The sequence below is a fragment of the Lynx canadensis genome, chromosome D1 (assembly GCF_007474595.2).
Source record: "Lynx canadensis isolate LIC74 chromosome D1, mLynCan4.pri.v2, whole genome shotgun sequence".
In the NCBI taxonomy this organism is placed as follows: domain Eukaryota; kingdom Metazoa; phylum Chordata; class Mammalia; order Carnivora; family Felidae; genus Lynx; species Lynx canadensis.
In genome coordinates, this window is record NC_044312.2 from 108,198,522 (window position 1) to 108,214,310 (window position 15,789).

The following is a 15,789-nucleotide window of genomic DNA, read 5'->3' on the forward strand; positions in this document are numbered from 1 at the left end:
CTCACGGTTCGTGGGTTCGATCGAGCCCCACATCAGGCTCTGCACTGACAGCACAGACCCTACTTGGGATTCTGTTTCTCCTCTCTCTTTGCCCCACCCCCTGCATGCACGCATACCTTCTCTCTCTCTCTCAAAATAAATAAACTTTTTTTAAAAACGCCTACAATCTCAAAAAAGTTGAGAATCACTCAAAGCAGATAATAATGAAATGACTGGAGGTCACCTGGGTGGCTCAGTCGATTAAGCGTCCAACTTCAATTCAGGTCATGATCTCGCAGGTCATAGGTTCGAGCCCTGCATCAGGCTCTGTGCTGACAGCACAGAGCCTGGAGCCTGCTTCGGATTCTGTGTCTCCCTCTCTCTCTGCCCCTCTCCTGCTTGTGTTGTCTCCGTCTCTCTCAGAAATAAATAAACATTAAAAATTTTTTTTAATAATGAAATAACTGGAACTTCTGGGGAAACGTGGGGACCCTGGCCCTGAGATCTATCTCAGAGATGAGGAGATATTCCCCTCAAAGTCTTCATCCTCAACCCCAAAACCCAGGGGTGGGAGTGCATTCCTTTCCTGGAATGGGAAATGAGATGGAATTCTCATCCTGGCTGGATGAGAATGTTCTAGAAGAAGTCTAATGAGCACAGGATATCGCAAAAGCTGCCCAGGAAATAGGAACAAATGTAAGGAGAGGGAATGAGGTCACAGGGTGGGGAGAGGAAGGCCAATCAGTAGGGCTGTCACTGGACCTGTCATCTCCAGACACAATCAGTGCGTACAACCCCATGCCAACCCCCAACATATATCTGAAAATATCGGCAGACAGATTTTCATATACACATACAGCCTTACCCAAGACTTGATTCTCTCAAATGCTTATTAATGTCTCTTAATTCATTCCACAAATTTTTATCAAACACCCACTAAGTGCCTGGCACTATATTAGGTGCAAGGAATACAGACAAAGCACCACCACTATCACAAACCACAACAGCTACCCCATGCGCGCACACACACACACACACACAATGGGTCAGATACACAGCCATCTCCCAGCTCCAACATAGCTAATGCGAACATTCACCCCAAACACATCCAACACGCCCCCCATGATACACACACCTGTCCCTCCCACACACACGGACGCCAACACATCTCTGCCACACACCCGCACAGCCCACATTCGGAAGCACACACCTTGTGTGACTCACTAGGAGCCTCTGGCCAATAAATCCCTTCAGGGAATGGACACAAGGGCTCTGACTGACCAGTGTGCCTCTGGCTGCATTTTTCATACGCTCGGGCCCAGTTCTGCCCGTGAGACGGGCTACTGTAACCTCTCTCTAACTCAAATTCCCCTTCCATCAAGTTGGAGGGGGGGTTCATCCCATTTTCTTTTTATTTATGTATTTATTTATTTGGGAGAGAGAATCTTCAGGAGGCTCCACGCTCAGCACGGAGCCCGAGGCTGGGCTCGATCCCAAAACTCTGGGATCATGACCTGAGCCGAGATGAAGACTCAGACACTCAACCGACGGAGCCACCCAGATACCACCGTCCTGTTTTTCTTAGAAAGGCTCGGAGGGGAAAGGTCATAGAGACCAGAGAATCAAATTCAAAGTCATGGAAAGAAAGATTCCTTACGGAGTTCCAGCGTCTCTGAAGTCTTGCATTAAAACACACGCACACGGGTATCTACGCCTGAGCACACGCCTTACGCGTGTGTACTATTCACTCTCCTAGGCACTGGACTCCTATCTATAAACACTACTAGTCAAGCAGACCATCTGCACGGAATATACACACTGCCAGACTCGCAGCCTCTGCGTGCTGGCAAACACACACAGACACACACGATCACAGTTTAGGGAGCACCGGAACTCCTGGGAGAAAAGGTGAGAAGGTGTCAGGTGACTTCATACACACAGTTCCTGAAGATACATCCCGCCGCTTGGTACAAATAACCCCACAAAAGCAATCCAAACGCTTTCCTCATGGATCCCTCTACCACAGCGACAAATACACAGTCAAAATACTGTGCATCCCAAACCCAGGGACACACCTGCAGACTCAGCTCCTGGGGTGGCTGTCCACACGCCCGCAGCCAGGAGCACACCCACCCCCAGAGCAGTCCCAGAGCCGCACCAGTTTGTGGGCACACACATGCACCCGCACACGCTCCCCAAAAGACTCTACGGCTGGGCAGGGGTGGAGGGGCGGGGAGGGGATCAGACACACACAGCTGCTAGGTGGCCCACAGCTTCTAGGGGTCTGCGGCTGGGGAAAGCATGCCTGCGGCCACCGACCAGGGCCGAAAGACACGGCCACCCCCGCCCCCAAACTGATGGGGACTGTCTCCCCCACGCCCTCGCCAGCCAAAGTACCACAGATGCCTTCCAGTCCCCCTTTCCCCATCCTCCTGAACCACAGCCCGCAGAGTCCCTGGCCCCTCACATCACTCAGCTCCGCCTCTCGCAGCTGGAGCGCTGGTGAAAGCTCTCCCTCCCCAAAGCTCCCTTTCCAGTCACAACCTCGCCATCCCCACTCTCCCTCACCTGCCGCCGCAGCGCCGGCGTTCCCTTCTCCCCACCCCCAGGCCCTCATCCTCCGGTCCCGCCCCGGCCTCACCCGCCGCGCTCCCAGAACTTCACTCGCAAACACTCACAGGCTTCTGCCGGCAGCACCTGCCGAGAGCGCCAGGGCCCGCCGCGCCCCCGCCTCGCAGGCCCCGCCCACACAGGCCCCACCCACCGCCCTTCACGCCCCGCCCCGCCTCGGGCCGGCCTCTCACCCTCCGGGCCCGGCACCCAGCCTAGCCTCGCGGGCCACACGGGCCTAGTTCAGGACTCCGCCCCAGGCCCCAGACCTTAAGGCCCCCCGCAGTCCCCGCGCACAAGACCCCGCCCACACAGATCGAGAGCACACACTCCCTCACCCACCCGCCCCACAGGCCCCCCCCAAGCGCCGGACCCTCATCCTCTCGCCAGCCCCTTACAGGACCTGACCACACAGCCCTACCCACTGGTGGCCCCAGGGCCCGCACTGGCCACGCCCACACGGGGTCACTGGCTAGCCACACGCTCCCTCTCCTTGGGACAGGTGTCCTCACCGCCGCTCACAAGGGCACGCCTCACGACCCTCGCGTGCAGGTACACACTCTCACACGCCCTCGCGCCCGCCGGCCGCAGGCGCCCCCCCAGGCCGCGCGACCCCAGGACACGCGCGCAGGCGGCCCCTCGCTCCCGGGCACCCCCCCCACAACCCCCTCCCCCCGGCGCCCAGCAGCAGCCACCCCCCTGCTCACCTTCGCTGCAGAACTTGCCGCCGAAGCCCGTGTGGCTGCAGTCGCAGCCCACCTCGCCGGGGGCCAGCACCGTGCAGAGACCGCCATTGGCACAGGGGTTGCGCGCAGGCGCGCACAGTGGGTCCGCGGCGGCGCCGCGCAGGCCCTGGCTGCCCAGGAGCGCGGGAGGCCGCTCGCCCAGCTTCAGGTTGGCCAGGAGGCCGCGGAAGGGCGGCTCGTACTTGACGGTGCTGAGGGTGAGCGCCGAGAGGCGCACGTCGGGCGGGATGCCGCCCACGAACAGGTCGCTGGCCACCTGCATCTCACGCCGCTTGGAGCGCACCTCGGCGGCGCGGGCCTCGCCGTCCACCGCCAGCGCCGTGCGGCGCGCGTCGCGGGTCAGCAGCACCATGTGCCAGCGGTCGTCGGCCACCGGCGTGTCCAGCTGCAGCGTGGCCGGCTCGGCGCACGAGAGCGTGAAGCGCAGCCGCAGGCGCCCGTCCACCAGCAGCAGCTCCAGGAAGTCGCAGTCGCCACCGTCGTCCAGGTAGAGCAGCAGCGCGCGCGTGGCGTTGGTGCGCAGGCTGAAGCTGAGCTCGCCGCTGCTCGCCGCGCCGGCCCAGCGCGCGTAGCGAGCCCACTGCCCGGGGCCGCCGCCGAACTCCAGGCCGCCCGCGCCCGCCGCCAGCGTCAGCAGCAGCAACAGCAGCAGCAGCGGCGGCGGCGACGGCGGCCGCCACGGGCTCCCGGCCGCCATGCCTCCGGCGGCCCCGGCCCCGCCCGGCCCCCGGCCCCGCTCAGGCTTCAGAGCCGCGGGCGCATGGGGCGGGGAGGGGGCCGGGCGCCCCCCGCGCCGAGCGGGGCTCCCTCGCCGGCTCACAGTGCCATGGGCCCGGCCGCGGGGCGAGGCGCAGAGGCCCAGGTACCGGCTTCCCTGGGCGGCGGTGGAGGCGCCCCTCCCCCGCTGCGGGCTCCGACGAAAGACGGGGGAGGGATGCCTGCGGGGAAACAGAGAGAAAAGGGTTAAGGAGGGGTTCGGAGGAGGGGAAAGGGTTAAGGAAGGGATCAAGGGTCGTGACTCCCCCCATCACACCGGCAGGCACCCAATGGTTTCCCTTTAGGGCTTGAGGGGTCGGCCCGGACCTGAAGAGGGTCCCAGAACAAGAGATACCACCATAGATAGTAGAACTGGGGGCCCAACACTTGCACTCATTAGGGTAATTATTAATTTGAGATGTGGGCGGGTGGGTAGTAGCATCTTAAAGTTCATAGGAGCCCAGTGCAGCCGCCCTTACACCCGTCTCTAGTCACGACCAGGGCCAGTTCCTGTGGGTGAGGCCTGGAGACCCTCCGCCAGCTGGTGACCCCAGGCCCTTCCTCTCTGAGTCACCCAACCTCTGTGTGGTGTTCCCACCGCCAGCCAGTCGCGGCTCTGTCTCATCAGCTCCTGATGTTGGATGATGAAGTTGCTAAATAATTCATTGGGATTAATTAAATGCCAATTCGTCAATGGGATCATTGGGTAACCTGGCTGAGAAGGGGGCAAGGGAGAGAAGCCAGCTGTCACCCGAACATCCAGGCCCCAAGCCCTCTCCATCCACACAAGGGTACAAGCATCTGATTCCACGTCCCCGATTCCCCCCCACACAACACTCCACCCCTTCCTGGGCCCCAACCCCACTGCTCACCAGCCCACAAACCTAAATGTCTGTCTGTCCCCTCAAGCTCCAGTTCCCAGTCCTCAGCCTCGGGCCTGGCCCAATACCTGGGTTCTCTTCACCCCTGGGTTCCACCCCCTCCCCATCCACGGCTGGGGGAGCCACCAGGAGGCAGGCAGGCTCATTTACATAAAATTGCCTTTCTGAAATGATTACCCTTGTAACGGGCTGTCAGAGAGCAATTTATACCCCACACCGGGGAGGGGAATTTGCATCTCGTTAAACTCCGAGTCGTAATTATTTATATCCAACAACCCTCCTGAATATTGCATTGATTTTATTTTGGGGAGGGAGGAAGGGAAGGAGGTGGGGTGAAGCCTGGGAGAGAAGCAGGGAGGGCCCAAAGTTTCAGAAGGGACAGGGAAAGATTGAAGGCTGAGGAGAGGAATGGCACGAAAAGTGACAGAGACAGAAGAGTAATGGAGGAGAAAGGTGGCCTGATGGGGAGAAAAGGAGAGAGAAGCTAGAGAAAATTAAATTCCAAATCCAAACAGCATTTGTCAAGGCCCTGGAGGCTGGGCATTTTTACCAATGGCATTTTACTTAATCACTCTGAGAAGTCCCACTATTCCCATTGACCACTGGGGAAGCGTACATAGGGAAGTCTAGGGACTTGCCCAAGGTCACACAGCCTGTCAGCAGGAATTGGGACTTAGATCCACATGTGTCAGACTGCAGCCTTCCACAAAGGAGACAAGGGGTGGGGTAGCCACAGGTCTCACTCAGAGCAGTGGGAACCAAAAGGAGAGGAGAGTGGGGCAGGAGAAGGTTGGGTGGGTGTGGTTCCTTTCTACATGAGAGCAAGGGTACGAAGGGAGAGAGAGAAAGCTAGGGGCCCCCTAAAAATCCATAGCAGGGGAGTGAGCAGAGGGTCATCGGAGGGCAGGGATGGTCGGAGTGACATGTGTGCCAAAGGAAGAGGGGGCAGAGAAGGTCCCAGGAGACCAGGGGTAGGGTTTGGGGAGCTATCTCCAAGAGACCCTCAAAGCCCAGTTCTCAGATCCTTCTATCTGGCTTCTTCTGACTGTTGCCCTACCCACCCACCCCCACCCCCCAGTCCTACGGGCTTCAGTGGGGACTCAAGTTTCCCACCTCACTGCCCCTTCCCAAGCAGGGGACAGAAGACGATTCAGGCAGACAGCCCCCTCTCCCTCCAAACACTGTCCGGGTTATATATAGCTTTGCCACTGCCTCTCCTCATTGGGTAATGGAGATAATTAACATGCGCGGGCTAATTAGCCAATCAAATTAAATGCAGCACCTGCTCCCAGCCTGATTGACGCCCTTACCCCCACACACATGCGCCCCCCAGCCCGGGGCAGAGGAGGGGGACCCTCAGGCTTGGGGGAGGGAAAGGCCAAACTCCCCCTTTTCTCCAGAAGGGGCAGGGAGGCCCCCAGCGGAGGCACGAGCCTGAAGGGCAGAAAAGTGACGTCCTTCCTCCCTCCCCTGCTGGGGTCTCAGTCTCTCTCCGCCTCCCCCCAACCCCCACCCCCACCTCCGGACACATTTTGGGGAGGGAATTAATTAGCTATCGATTTCCACTAGCAGAGGGAATAGGATTTCGTGCAGGCTGTCCACTCTCACCCCTCAGCTCGGGAGAGGGAGGGGATTAGTTCCCCTGCCCCACCCCCAACCCAATCCCCCTGCCATACTCACAATCCCCCACCCTCTAGGGAGCTGGCAGGGGGCTTCTTGCTGAGCAAGCCTAGGGGCAAGGTCCCCCTTGTTCCGGAAGTTGGCAGAGGACAGATAGAGTGAAGGTTGGTGAGGAGGCCTCCAGAGGGCTGGGAGGCAGACGCCTGGGTCCCGGAGGCCAGTTGGGGGGGGGGGGGGAGGGGGTGGGCAAAGCGTGTGACAGAGAGTGGCTGTGTGTGCCAAGATGTGCAAGGAGAGTGTGGGGAGGGAGCAGATACAGCGCCTGTGAGCCCGCGGTGGGGGCAGAGGCTGGGTTTGTGCGGTGTCTCCCAGGAGGGGCGAGGGCAGGGTCTGGGAACCAGGGCCCCTCAAGACTCATTACTCATTCTCCCCACAGCCCACAGCTCTGCAGCACAGGCCAGGCTGGCTCAGCGCCGGGGCACAGGGGCTGCAGGGCTGGCCAGGAGGAAGCCCCAGCCCTCCCTGGGTCCTCTCTCCAGGGACCCAGAGACCCTGGGAGCAGCTTCAGGCTTGTGAGACAGAGATGGCCCCAAGAGGAGTGCGTGCTGAGTGGACACCTGGGTCCCTTCCACCCCACCCTGCAGTTCCAGCTTCTGCTGACCCAGCCTCCAACCCACCCTTCCTCCCGCGACGCAGGGGGAATCCTGCAAACCTTCCTCCACTCCTGGTACACGGCTCTCCAGACTCAGATCTCCTAGCCATGGGCCAGGGCTGGCCTTGCACAACTACATCAAGTAAATGGTGGCCCCTGGAGTTGTGCAAGGCAATGGCCCCTCCCTAGGCCCATGCAGTGCACTGGAAGCCCCCTGCACCCACAGACCAGGCACTGGCTCCCCAAGACCCACTCTTCTCCTCCAGCGCCCACTGGCCGGCGCAGGGACACGGGCCAGAGCGGCCTCGGGATATCCCGTCCTTGGCTGACGTCAGCTCAGCGCACACTGCCAGCCACTGCTGGGCCCGGGGCCGCTGTTCCTCTGGGGACCTGACCTCTCCCATGTCATGTGGGACTCCGCCCCCGGTCAGCTCCCTAGCGCCCCCAACCCACAGACGGACTCTGCAGCCTTGAGCCAGTGGGGATGGGAGCTGGAGGGGGAGGGGATCAGGCCCCTGGCCTACTCTCTTGCCCACTGAACGCTCTCCCGCAGGCTTTTCCTAGGTCATTCTAGGCTGACAGCCTCCTTCTCACCTTCCGCGGCCAGGCCAGGCCAGTGCCACCGTGGCGTGCGGGCTACAACTTCTGGGCTCCGCGCCGTGCACCAGGCACCTGGCCGGACCACCACACACGCGCACTGTCTCATTTCACCTACAGTTTGGGGACTTGCTCTCATCGCCCCAGACTAAGCTTAGACTGATTAATTCATTGGCCCAAGTGAGTGTAGGTAAGACATTGCTGGCTCCAGCGTCTACTGCCTCCCTCCCCCCTTGCACTGTGCACAGGCCACAGGGACGCGGTGAGCTCGGAGCCCACCCTTCTCTGATCTGGCCTCCACAGGGGCCACTGCCCTTCGCAGACACCCCAGACTCCGTCTGCCCCCGGGGCTGAAAGACCCAGGCCTCAGAGCTCTTGGAGGGTCATCCTTCTCGCCTTTTCCGAAGTGGAAACTGAGTCCCAGAGAGGGGCAGTGACTGACCCAGGGCCACACAGCAGAGCAAGACTAAAACGAAGGTCGCTGGCCTTCCATTCTAGATGCTTCCCACTGTACCCACTGTTCAGGACCTGGGCCTTCCACCTGACCCAAAGCCTCAGCCCTCCCCACACCGCCAGTGCCAACTAAGCAAATGGACGCAAACTTCAGGGGAAGAGATGGTCCATGCCGCCACGCCGGCAGAGCCCCTGGCCAGGGGCCCTCTCCCAGCATCCACCCACCCCATCTCCAGCCACATCTATACCATACACGCGCACACGCACACGCACACCTCCAGCCTTGGGAATGCCAGCCTCCCTCTGGCTCTCTTCCCCTCACGCCAGCTCTCTCTCATGCCAGCTGGGAGTGTGACAGCAGGGGCCTCCCCCAGGCGCCAGGGAGGAAGAGCTGGGTTTACACACATTCTGGTGGCCCCAGAAGGCAGCCCGTGGACAGGTGGGAGAAGTGCGTGTTGCGGGGAGGGAGATTTTGGCTCGAGCTAAAGAGAAACTTGCTGGCAATTTAAAGCATCCAACAGCGGAGTAGGCTGCCTCGGGGGGGTGGGGGGGGGTGAGTCCCCCTTCTGTGGAGGTGTGTGAGCCGAGGCGGGTGACTGCTGCTCAGTGGAGCTCAGGAGGGGGCTCTTGAATCACATGGGAGGGGACATCAAACTACTTGAGCCCTAAGGTCCCTTTCAATCAGTGGGGCTTTTGGAGGGCCTCCCTAAAACCTCGGGCAGGATTGGTGGGTTGACCTCCCTTCTCTGCTCCCTCCTGCCAGCCCTGACGACTTTTTTGGAAAGACTCAGAGCGTGCCCGCATCCGGCCACACCTTAGCAGTGGGCAAAAACAAGACAGTGATCGGAGGCACTAACTCTGGAGCCTGGGTTCAAATGCCACCTCTCCCTCTTCCTAGCAGTGTGTCTTTGGGCAGATTATTTAGCCTCTCTGGGCCTCAGTTTCCTTAGGTAGAAAACAGAGGCAATACTAGCATTGCTAATATATGTAAAGCACTTTAGGACAGCGTCTAACAGAGACGAAAATACGTTGCCTTAATGCTCACGTTTCAAACTCCTCATCTTGGCACCTTGCAATTTACAAAACTCCACGTGTCCCATGTTTCCCTGGATTCCACCAGGGCCGGGCGAGGGAAATGGTCAGGGCAGGTCTGATCACTGCCCCCTTTTGCAGATGAGGCAACACACTCAGAGGGGAAAAGGGCCCTCCCCCAAGGTCACAGAGCTTGGAAGGGACAGAGCTGGGACTCAAATTTCGCCCCCTGGACCCTCCCCGGTGCTGCTGCAAACCTCCTCCTGCCGAGGAAGATGGGAGAAAGTCTGAAGACCAGAGGAGTCCCATAGCAGCACAGGCTGGAAGCGAGGGGTGTGTGCACGGGGACCCCCTGAGCAGGTCTCTGTGCGTGGAGAGAAGGGCTGGGCAGCTGGAGGTGTGCATGACGAGGCTGTTGCCTGGTGTGTGGGGCTGAGGCGTTGGGTGGGCTGGGGACTGAGGTATACAATTGAATGACTCGGCAAAGTGGGGGCTGGTGCACAGGTGCCAGGAGCTTGGGGGCAGGCAGTAGGAGCGGGGAGCTCACCCCTCTGTCCATCCCCGTGCTGTGCACACCTGGGGGACACCGCCCGGGGTGGGTGAGGCTTGTGAGTAAGCACGAGGTCCCTGGGGGTGTTGCTAAAGGTATCCGTGACAGGTGTGTGCACATGCATGTGGAAGATTATACGCTCGTGATGCAAACAGCTGCCGTTTGCCGAAGAACTGCTATGTTCCTGACAAATCCACGAAGTCCAGAGCGCTTAGCCCAGAGCCAGGCTCACAGTAGGAGCACAACACCCCTACTGACCAGTTGCTACTCTTCCGGTCATCTGGTCCTCGCGAGAACCCCATGAGATAGGCATGAGGACCCCCATCTTACAGATGAGGAGACCGACGCTCACCGAGGGACAGAGCTGAGCCCCTGTGGTGCCCCCACGGTGGCAGCAAGAAGGCTTTGTAAATGCTAAGGTGCCATGCATATGCTGGCTTATCTGTCGAGTGAATCTCCGAGCCCCGCAGGCCTGCCGGTGTGGATGGGACCGGGTGGGGAGCCGCCCCGACAGATGGAACAGCAGGGTAGGTGGCGTGTGAGACACATGGTCGGGCGTCCCCCTGGGGGCTGGGCTCGGAGCTGGGAATGAATGGACAGCGTGGTTCCAGCATCAGGCAGGGGGAAGGCCCTGAGTGTGAGGATTAGTGCTGGGGAGTGGGGCCACCTAGAAATGGGAGTTTCTGGGCAAGGCCAGGTGTAGCTGAGCGACCAGGAAGGATGGTGGTCGTGGCCAGGAGAGCTGGGAGGCCCTGGGGTGGGGGGGGGGGGGCTTTCTCAGGATACAAAGATATGGGAGTGAGCAGGGGCGAGTGAAAGGTAGGGAGAAGCTTCGGGGGGGGGGAGCCAGGGCATAAACGGGTGTTAGCAAGCGTGTGTGTGTGTGTGTGTTGGTGCGCACACACACACAAAGACCCGAGGCAACGTGCTAACATGGCACTTAACGATGCGTACTGGGGCAGGGGGTGTCCAGGAAGGGGTGTCCCAGGGCTGCGTGCACGGAGGAGTGCAGGTGTGCCGACGTGACCGTGGAAACCTGGGGAGGCGAACGAGTGGATGGGGGGGATGCGTGTGTGCGTGTGTGTGCGTTTGAGGGTGAGGGCTGACAGTGCAGTGCCGGGGCTCTGGGGGCATGGAGGGGCCATGCGTGTGTCATGTTCACGAGAGCAGGGCACCTGGGGGAGGTCTCTGAGGCAGGCAGCGAGGTGGCAGCCTCTCTGGGCGGGGTAGTGTAGGCGGCGTGCCGCCAGGAGGTGTATTGTGTACGCAGGTGTGTGCCTGTGTAGGTGTGTGTATGGGTGGGTGCCGCCGAGTGTATGCATCGGTGTCAAGGTGTCTGTGTCACTGGCAAGGGCGGGCAGGGGGGAGCAACTGGACCTGGGCAGAGACTGAGGGCTGGAGGGAAGAGAGGCCCTTAACAGCCCCTGCAGAGCCCAGCCCCCTCCTCCCAGGCCCCCATAGTGTGGATTCAGCCCAAGCCAAGAAGCCGGAACCGGACCCTGGCTCCTGGAGAGAACTCCTCAGGCACCCGGTGGCCACTGGCCTCTGCCTGTGGGTCAGTCCCGCCCACCCCCGTGGATCTGAGGACAGGGTGGGTCTGAGCACACTTCCTCCAGCAGGAATGAAGGAACCCCCAGCTAGACCCTTCGCCCCCACCCTCAGATGCCAGCATCCCTGGAGGCGTCCCCGGAGGCACGAGGAGTTAGGGACAGCAGTGGCCAAAGCACCCACAGGACAGGAGGCCTCGCGCTCAACAGACCAACAGACCTCCCTCCACTCTTTCTTCCTTCTGTCTTTCTCTCTTGCTACTTCTCTCGCAGAAGATAGAGAACGCAGAGCCCTGAAGTCCCCCAAAAGGAATACCCAGGCACAAGGCAGGTGGACAGAGGGAGGGGCAGGAGCTCGCCCACCCCACCCCACCCCCAGCACATACAAAACCAGGGGTGTGAGGAAACCCCCAAGGCAGTCAAGAGGCCTGGACAGCCAAGACCTACCCCCCCTAAGATTCATCCCTCCGGGCCTGGACAACCACCCCCTTCACCTCCAGGCACCACGAAACAAGCCCCTCCCAGCCCCAGCCCTCACTTGTTCAGTGAGGCACCGAATGCCTTCGCCCAGGACTCAGGTGGGGGTTGAGAGTAAAGAAGACAAGAGCCCCCGAAAAGCCAATTTTGCCTCCAAGGGCCCCATCAAGGGTTCAAGGGCTCATACCCAGCCCAAAGAACCCAGGGCAGATGGCTCCTTCAGCTGGGGGAGAGGCTGGGACATGAGAAATGGTCCCCTCCTCTTTGGGGGTGGGGGAGCCGGCCCAGGGCCCTGCAGCTGCCTCTCCCTGCAGCACTCTCTGACCATAACCCTGTCGCCGCCCCCAGCGCATTCCCACCCCAGCACAGCCCCCTCCTACTGATTTCCCAGTCTCCCTCTCCATCGCCCCCAACCTTCCCCCACAAGCTTCCGCTCCTCTCCCTCAGGCCCCCCATCTTTCCCGGCTCTCCCCCCAGCACGGACCCATCTCTGCCTCAAGCACCTTGGCACCTTCCCCTCTGCTCCCTCCCAATAACCTCCTCTCCCCTTGGCTCCCATCCCCCAGGAAAGCCTGGTCCTCAGTGGTGCCCCCCAGTATGAAGCCCTTGGCCTGGCCCCTGCTCCTTGCCTCTCCACTTCTCTCTTTCCCCTCTCCAGCGCCCTCTCCTTCTCCCACCAAGCCCAGTTCCTCGCTGGTTTCGCCCCTGCGGACCCTTCAGAGCACAACAGCTCCCCAGCCCCTCTGGAGGAACACTGCTACCAGCCCTTGGGGCTAGCACAGACTGGGGACCCCCCTTCAGAGCCTCCCTCTCAGCCCTCCGGATGCCCCTCCTTCTCGCCCCATCCCTTCCCCCAACGACCCTCCCTCTCACCCCTCTCCATTCACCCCAGCTCAGGGCCAGTGCCCCTTCCACAGGGAGCCTCCGACCCCCAACCCACCACCCCCCCAAGCCACTTAGCCTCCTCGCTGTCACCCAGCCAGCCCTCTCAGCACGGCAGCGCCCCCGCCCCCCAATCCATCCTTCCTGCCTCCCCCGCCCCTCCGGTCGCTCCCCTCCCCCGATCGGCTCCCGCCCCCCGCCCGTCTCCGCCGCAGCCCCCCCCCCTACCTGGTTCTGGGGGCGCCAAGAGCTGGAGGGTGGGGATCAGAGCCCCAGGGCCGCCCCGTCTCCAGCGGGTGGCAGAGCCGGGGCCGGCGGTGTCGGCCGCCTCGCGCCTCTCTCGCTCCCCGCCGCGTCCCCGCCCGCCGGCTCGTCCGCCCGCCCGCCCCGCCGCGGTGCCGCTCTGTGGAAGATGCTCTGCGAGTCAGGGCGGCTGCTCCCGCCGCCGCATCCCTGCAACACCGACTGACGGCAGCATCAGCACCAGGGCCCGCCCCCCAGACACGCGCATTGGCCCACGCTGCGCTAACGGACGAGCGGCGCAGCCAATGCGAAGGCGCGGAGGCCGCCAGTCCCTCTGCTCCACAGGCCCACCTCCCTTCCCTGCCAGGGACCCAGGCGTCCCGGCCCCAGGGCGTCCGAGCTCTTCCCCGCCTCTCCCGGTGCTTAGCCTTGGCGCCCAGGCTCCCAACCAGGCAGACCCCCAACCCAGCCCCAGTGTCTTTTCCTGGAATCCAGGCGCCCTAGCCTCTGTCCTATTGGGTCGGGCCCTCGGGTCCCGCACCCCTCGGCCGGCTGGTCGATGTAGCAGCGCCCAGGACTGGGACGTGCCCAAGAGAGACTTGCGGGCCCCGACTGGGGAGCCCCGAGAAAGCAGGACCAGTGAGGGGCCCGGGCCGCAACGCCCTCTACTGGCTACGCCCAGGGGCGGGCCCCGGCTGCCGGGAGCCTAGGGAAGGGGGCCTGCCCGAAGCCGCTAGGGGCTTTTTCCAGCCCTTAGTATGGCCTCCGCTTCCCACCGCCCGAGGGCGCCCTGGCTTCCCCTAGAGCTGAGGCGTGAGGGTCTTTGCGGGGAGGAGGAAGCAGGCAGTGGGGGAGGGAAAGGCAGAGATGGAGGCGGGGTAGACCTAAGGGCTTGGGGTTTCCCAGCCCTGCCTGATGGGAATCCGAGTTTGCAGCCTGGTCCCCAGTCCCGCCAGGAACTCTGCACTGGGGAAGGAGCAGGTTCGGGGGCAGGGGTGAGGCCGCACTTTGCCTGGATCACCGAAGGAAGGCTGGCAGCAGCCCAGTTCTCTGTTCTTATCCCCCCCCCCCCCCCAACCAGGAGCTTCAGAGCGAGCGCGGGCGCTGGGTCGAGGCCTTCCCTGTGAGGGTGTCCGCATCACGGTGCGTGTGTACGAGTGTGGGAGGAAGGGGACACCCCTTCATTCACTCAGCCAATCAAAGGTGGACCCGGCACCTGGTGCGTGTACCACAAAGTTGGGCACTGGGCTTCTGAATGAGGCTGTGTATGTGTGTGTGTGTATGTGTGTGTGTGTACCAGACCATTCTGCCACCTCACCCCAAAACCCTGATCTCTGTTGCAGGGTCTGTGATTTGCACAGCCAGTGGTAGGTGGGTGCTTCTTTCGCCAGAGACAACATACAAGAACACACATTCAACCACCAGTGCGTGCATGGGCACCCAGAGGCACACTCACAGCCACGCACACCTATCCACGTGCACACAGGCATTCCCAAAGAGACACACGGGGACAGCTGCAGAAATGCCCCACCCAGGTAAGATACCCACAGGAAGCGCATGTTTGCCCAAGAACATACACATACACATACAAACTTGTGCACACAGGTACCTCCACACGGGAGGCAAGTGCACGCCCAGGGGAACAGGTGCACACAGAGGACTTGCTTCCAGGCTCATCCTCCCCCCGGGAAGCACTTTGCACAGAGTGGCCATTTACTGAGTAGATGAGCAAGGACACCCACCCACCAGTGGTCTTCCTCTCCAGACTGTGTGGAGGACGAGGAGACCCGGACTGCAGGGGGTGTTTCCTAGGGATCGGGAAGAGATCCCTGAGCCACGTCCCAGACTGGAGGACCAGTCTGACCTTGGAAAGACCCTCAGGCTGGCCCCACCAAGGCCACTAGAGGAGCCAGAGAATGGGAACTGCTGAGTCAGGGCCTGTAGATGTGAATTCGCCTTTCTGACCCCACAGCCCACTGCCCCACCCATCCCCCACTGCTTCTCTCCCTGCAGCCCCCCCCCCATGCCCACACCCACATACACACACAGACATGTCCAGCCAGGCACCGGGGCATGGATGGGCAGACAGATGGACAGGTGCAGTGACTCAGAGAGACTCTCTCAGACCCTTATAGATGGGTGTAAGAAAGGATAAGAGGAGGGCAGGGGCAGGGAGGGATGTAAGAGTGAGCATTTGTCTCCTGTCCCTACCCCCAGCTCTCTGGGCCACCTTTGCCCATCAAGGGCAGGAAAGGTCACCTGGCAGCCGCTACACCTCCCTGCCCCTCCCCCCAGCTACAGGGAGGTCTCCCCGCCAAGGTCCAAGGTTCAGGCTACCCAACATAGTTGGGACGCACCACCTCAAGACAGCCCCCCAAAAGGCACCCGACCCTATGTGGCCCTTCTCCCAGACACAGTCCCGTGGGGACACACGGCGGAGGGCAAACGCAGCAAATACGGCGTGTGTGTCTGTGCACACACACACATGCACACGCACGCACAACGTGAGGCTCGTACACCAAATTCACACGCGCAACCATGAAAAGACAGTCCCACATCACACTCCCGGGCAGGGCAGACCTGGGCGCACATGTGCACACACACACGCACACACCACACGGGGAAGAGGCCGGGCTGGGGCGGAGGGCTGCGGGGAGGGGAGCCGACCAGGCTGCAGGGACGGAGGCAGCGCGGGAGGCGAGCTGCTCTTCACAACACAATCGCCGTCTGTTGTTATAGCAACTCAGCCCCCAAATCGTGAAAC

At 61.4% G+C, this 15,789-nt stretch overlaps 1 protein-coding gene across 18 annotated transcripts in view; it reads right to left on the minus strand.

Annotated features, from left to right (window-relative positions):
• NRXN2 (neurexin 2) overlaps positions 1–4,032 on the minus strand; it is a 98,549-nt gene extending 94,517 nt beyond the window's left edge. For all 18 annotated transcript variants that reach the window (XM_032594922.1, XM_032594914.1, XM_030332729.1 and 15 more), the window contains exon 1: positions 3,297–4,032. In XM_032594922.1, the coding sequence (XP_032450813.1) occupies positions 3,297–4,032 (736 nt within the window). The remainder of the gene's footprint in view (positions 1–3,296) is intronic.
• Between the last annotated feature and the right edge of the window lie 11,757 nt (positions 4,033–15,789).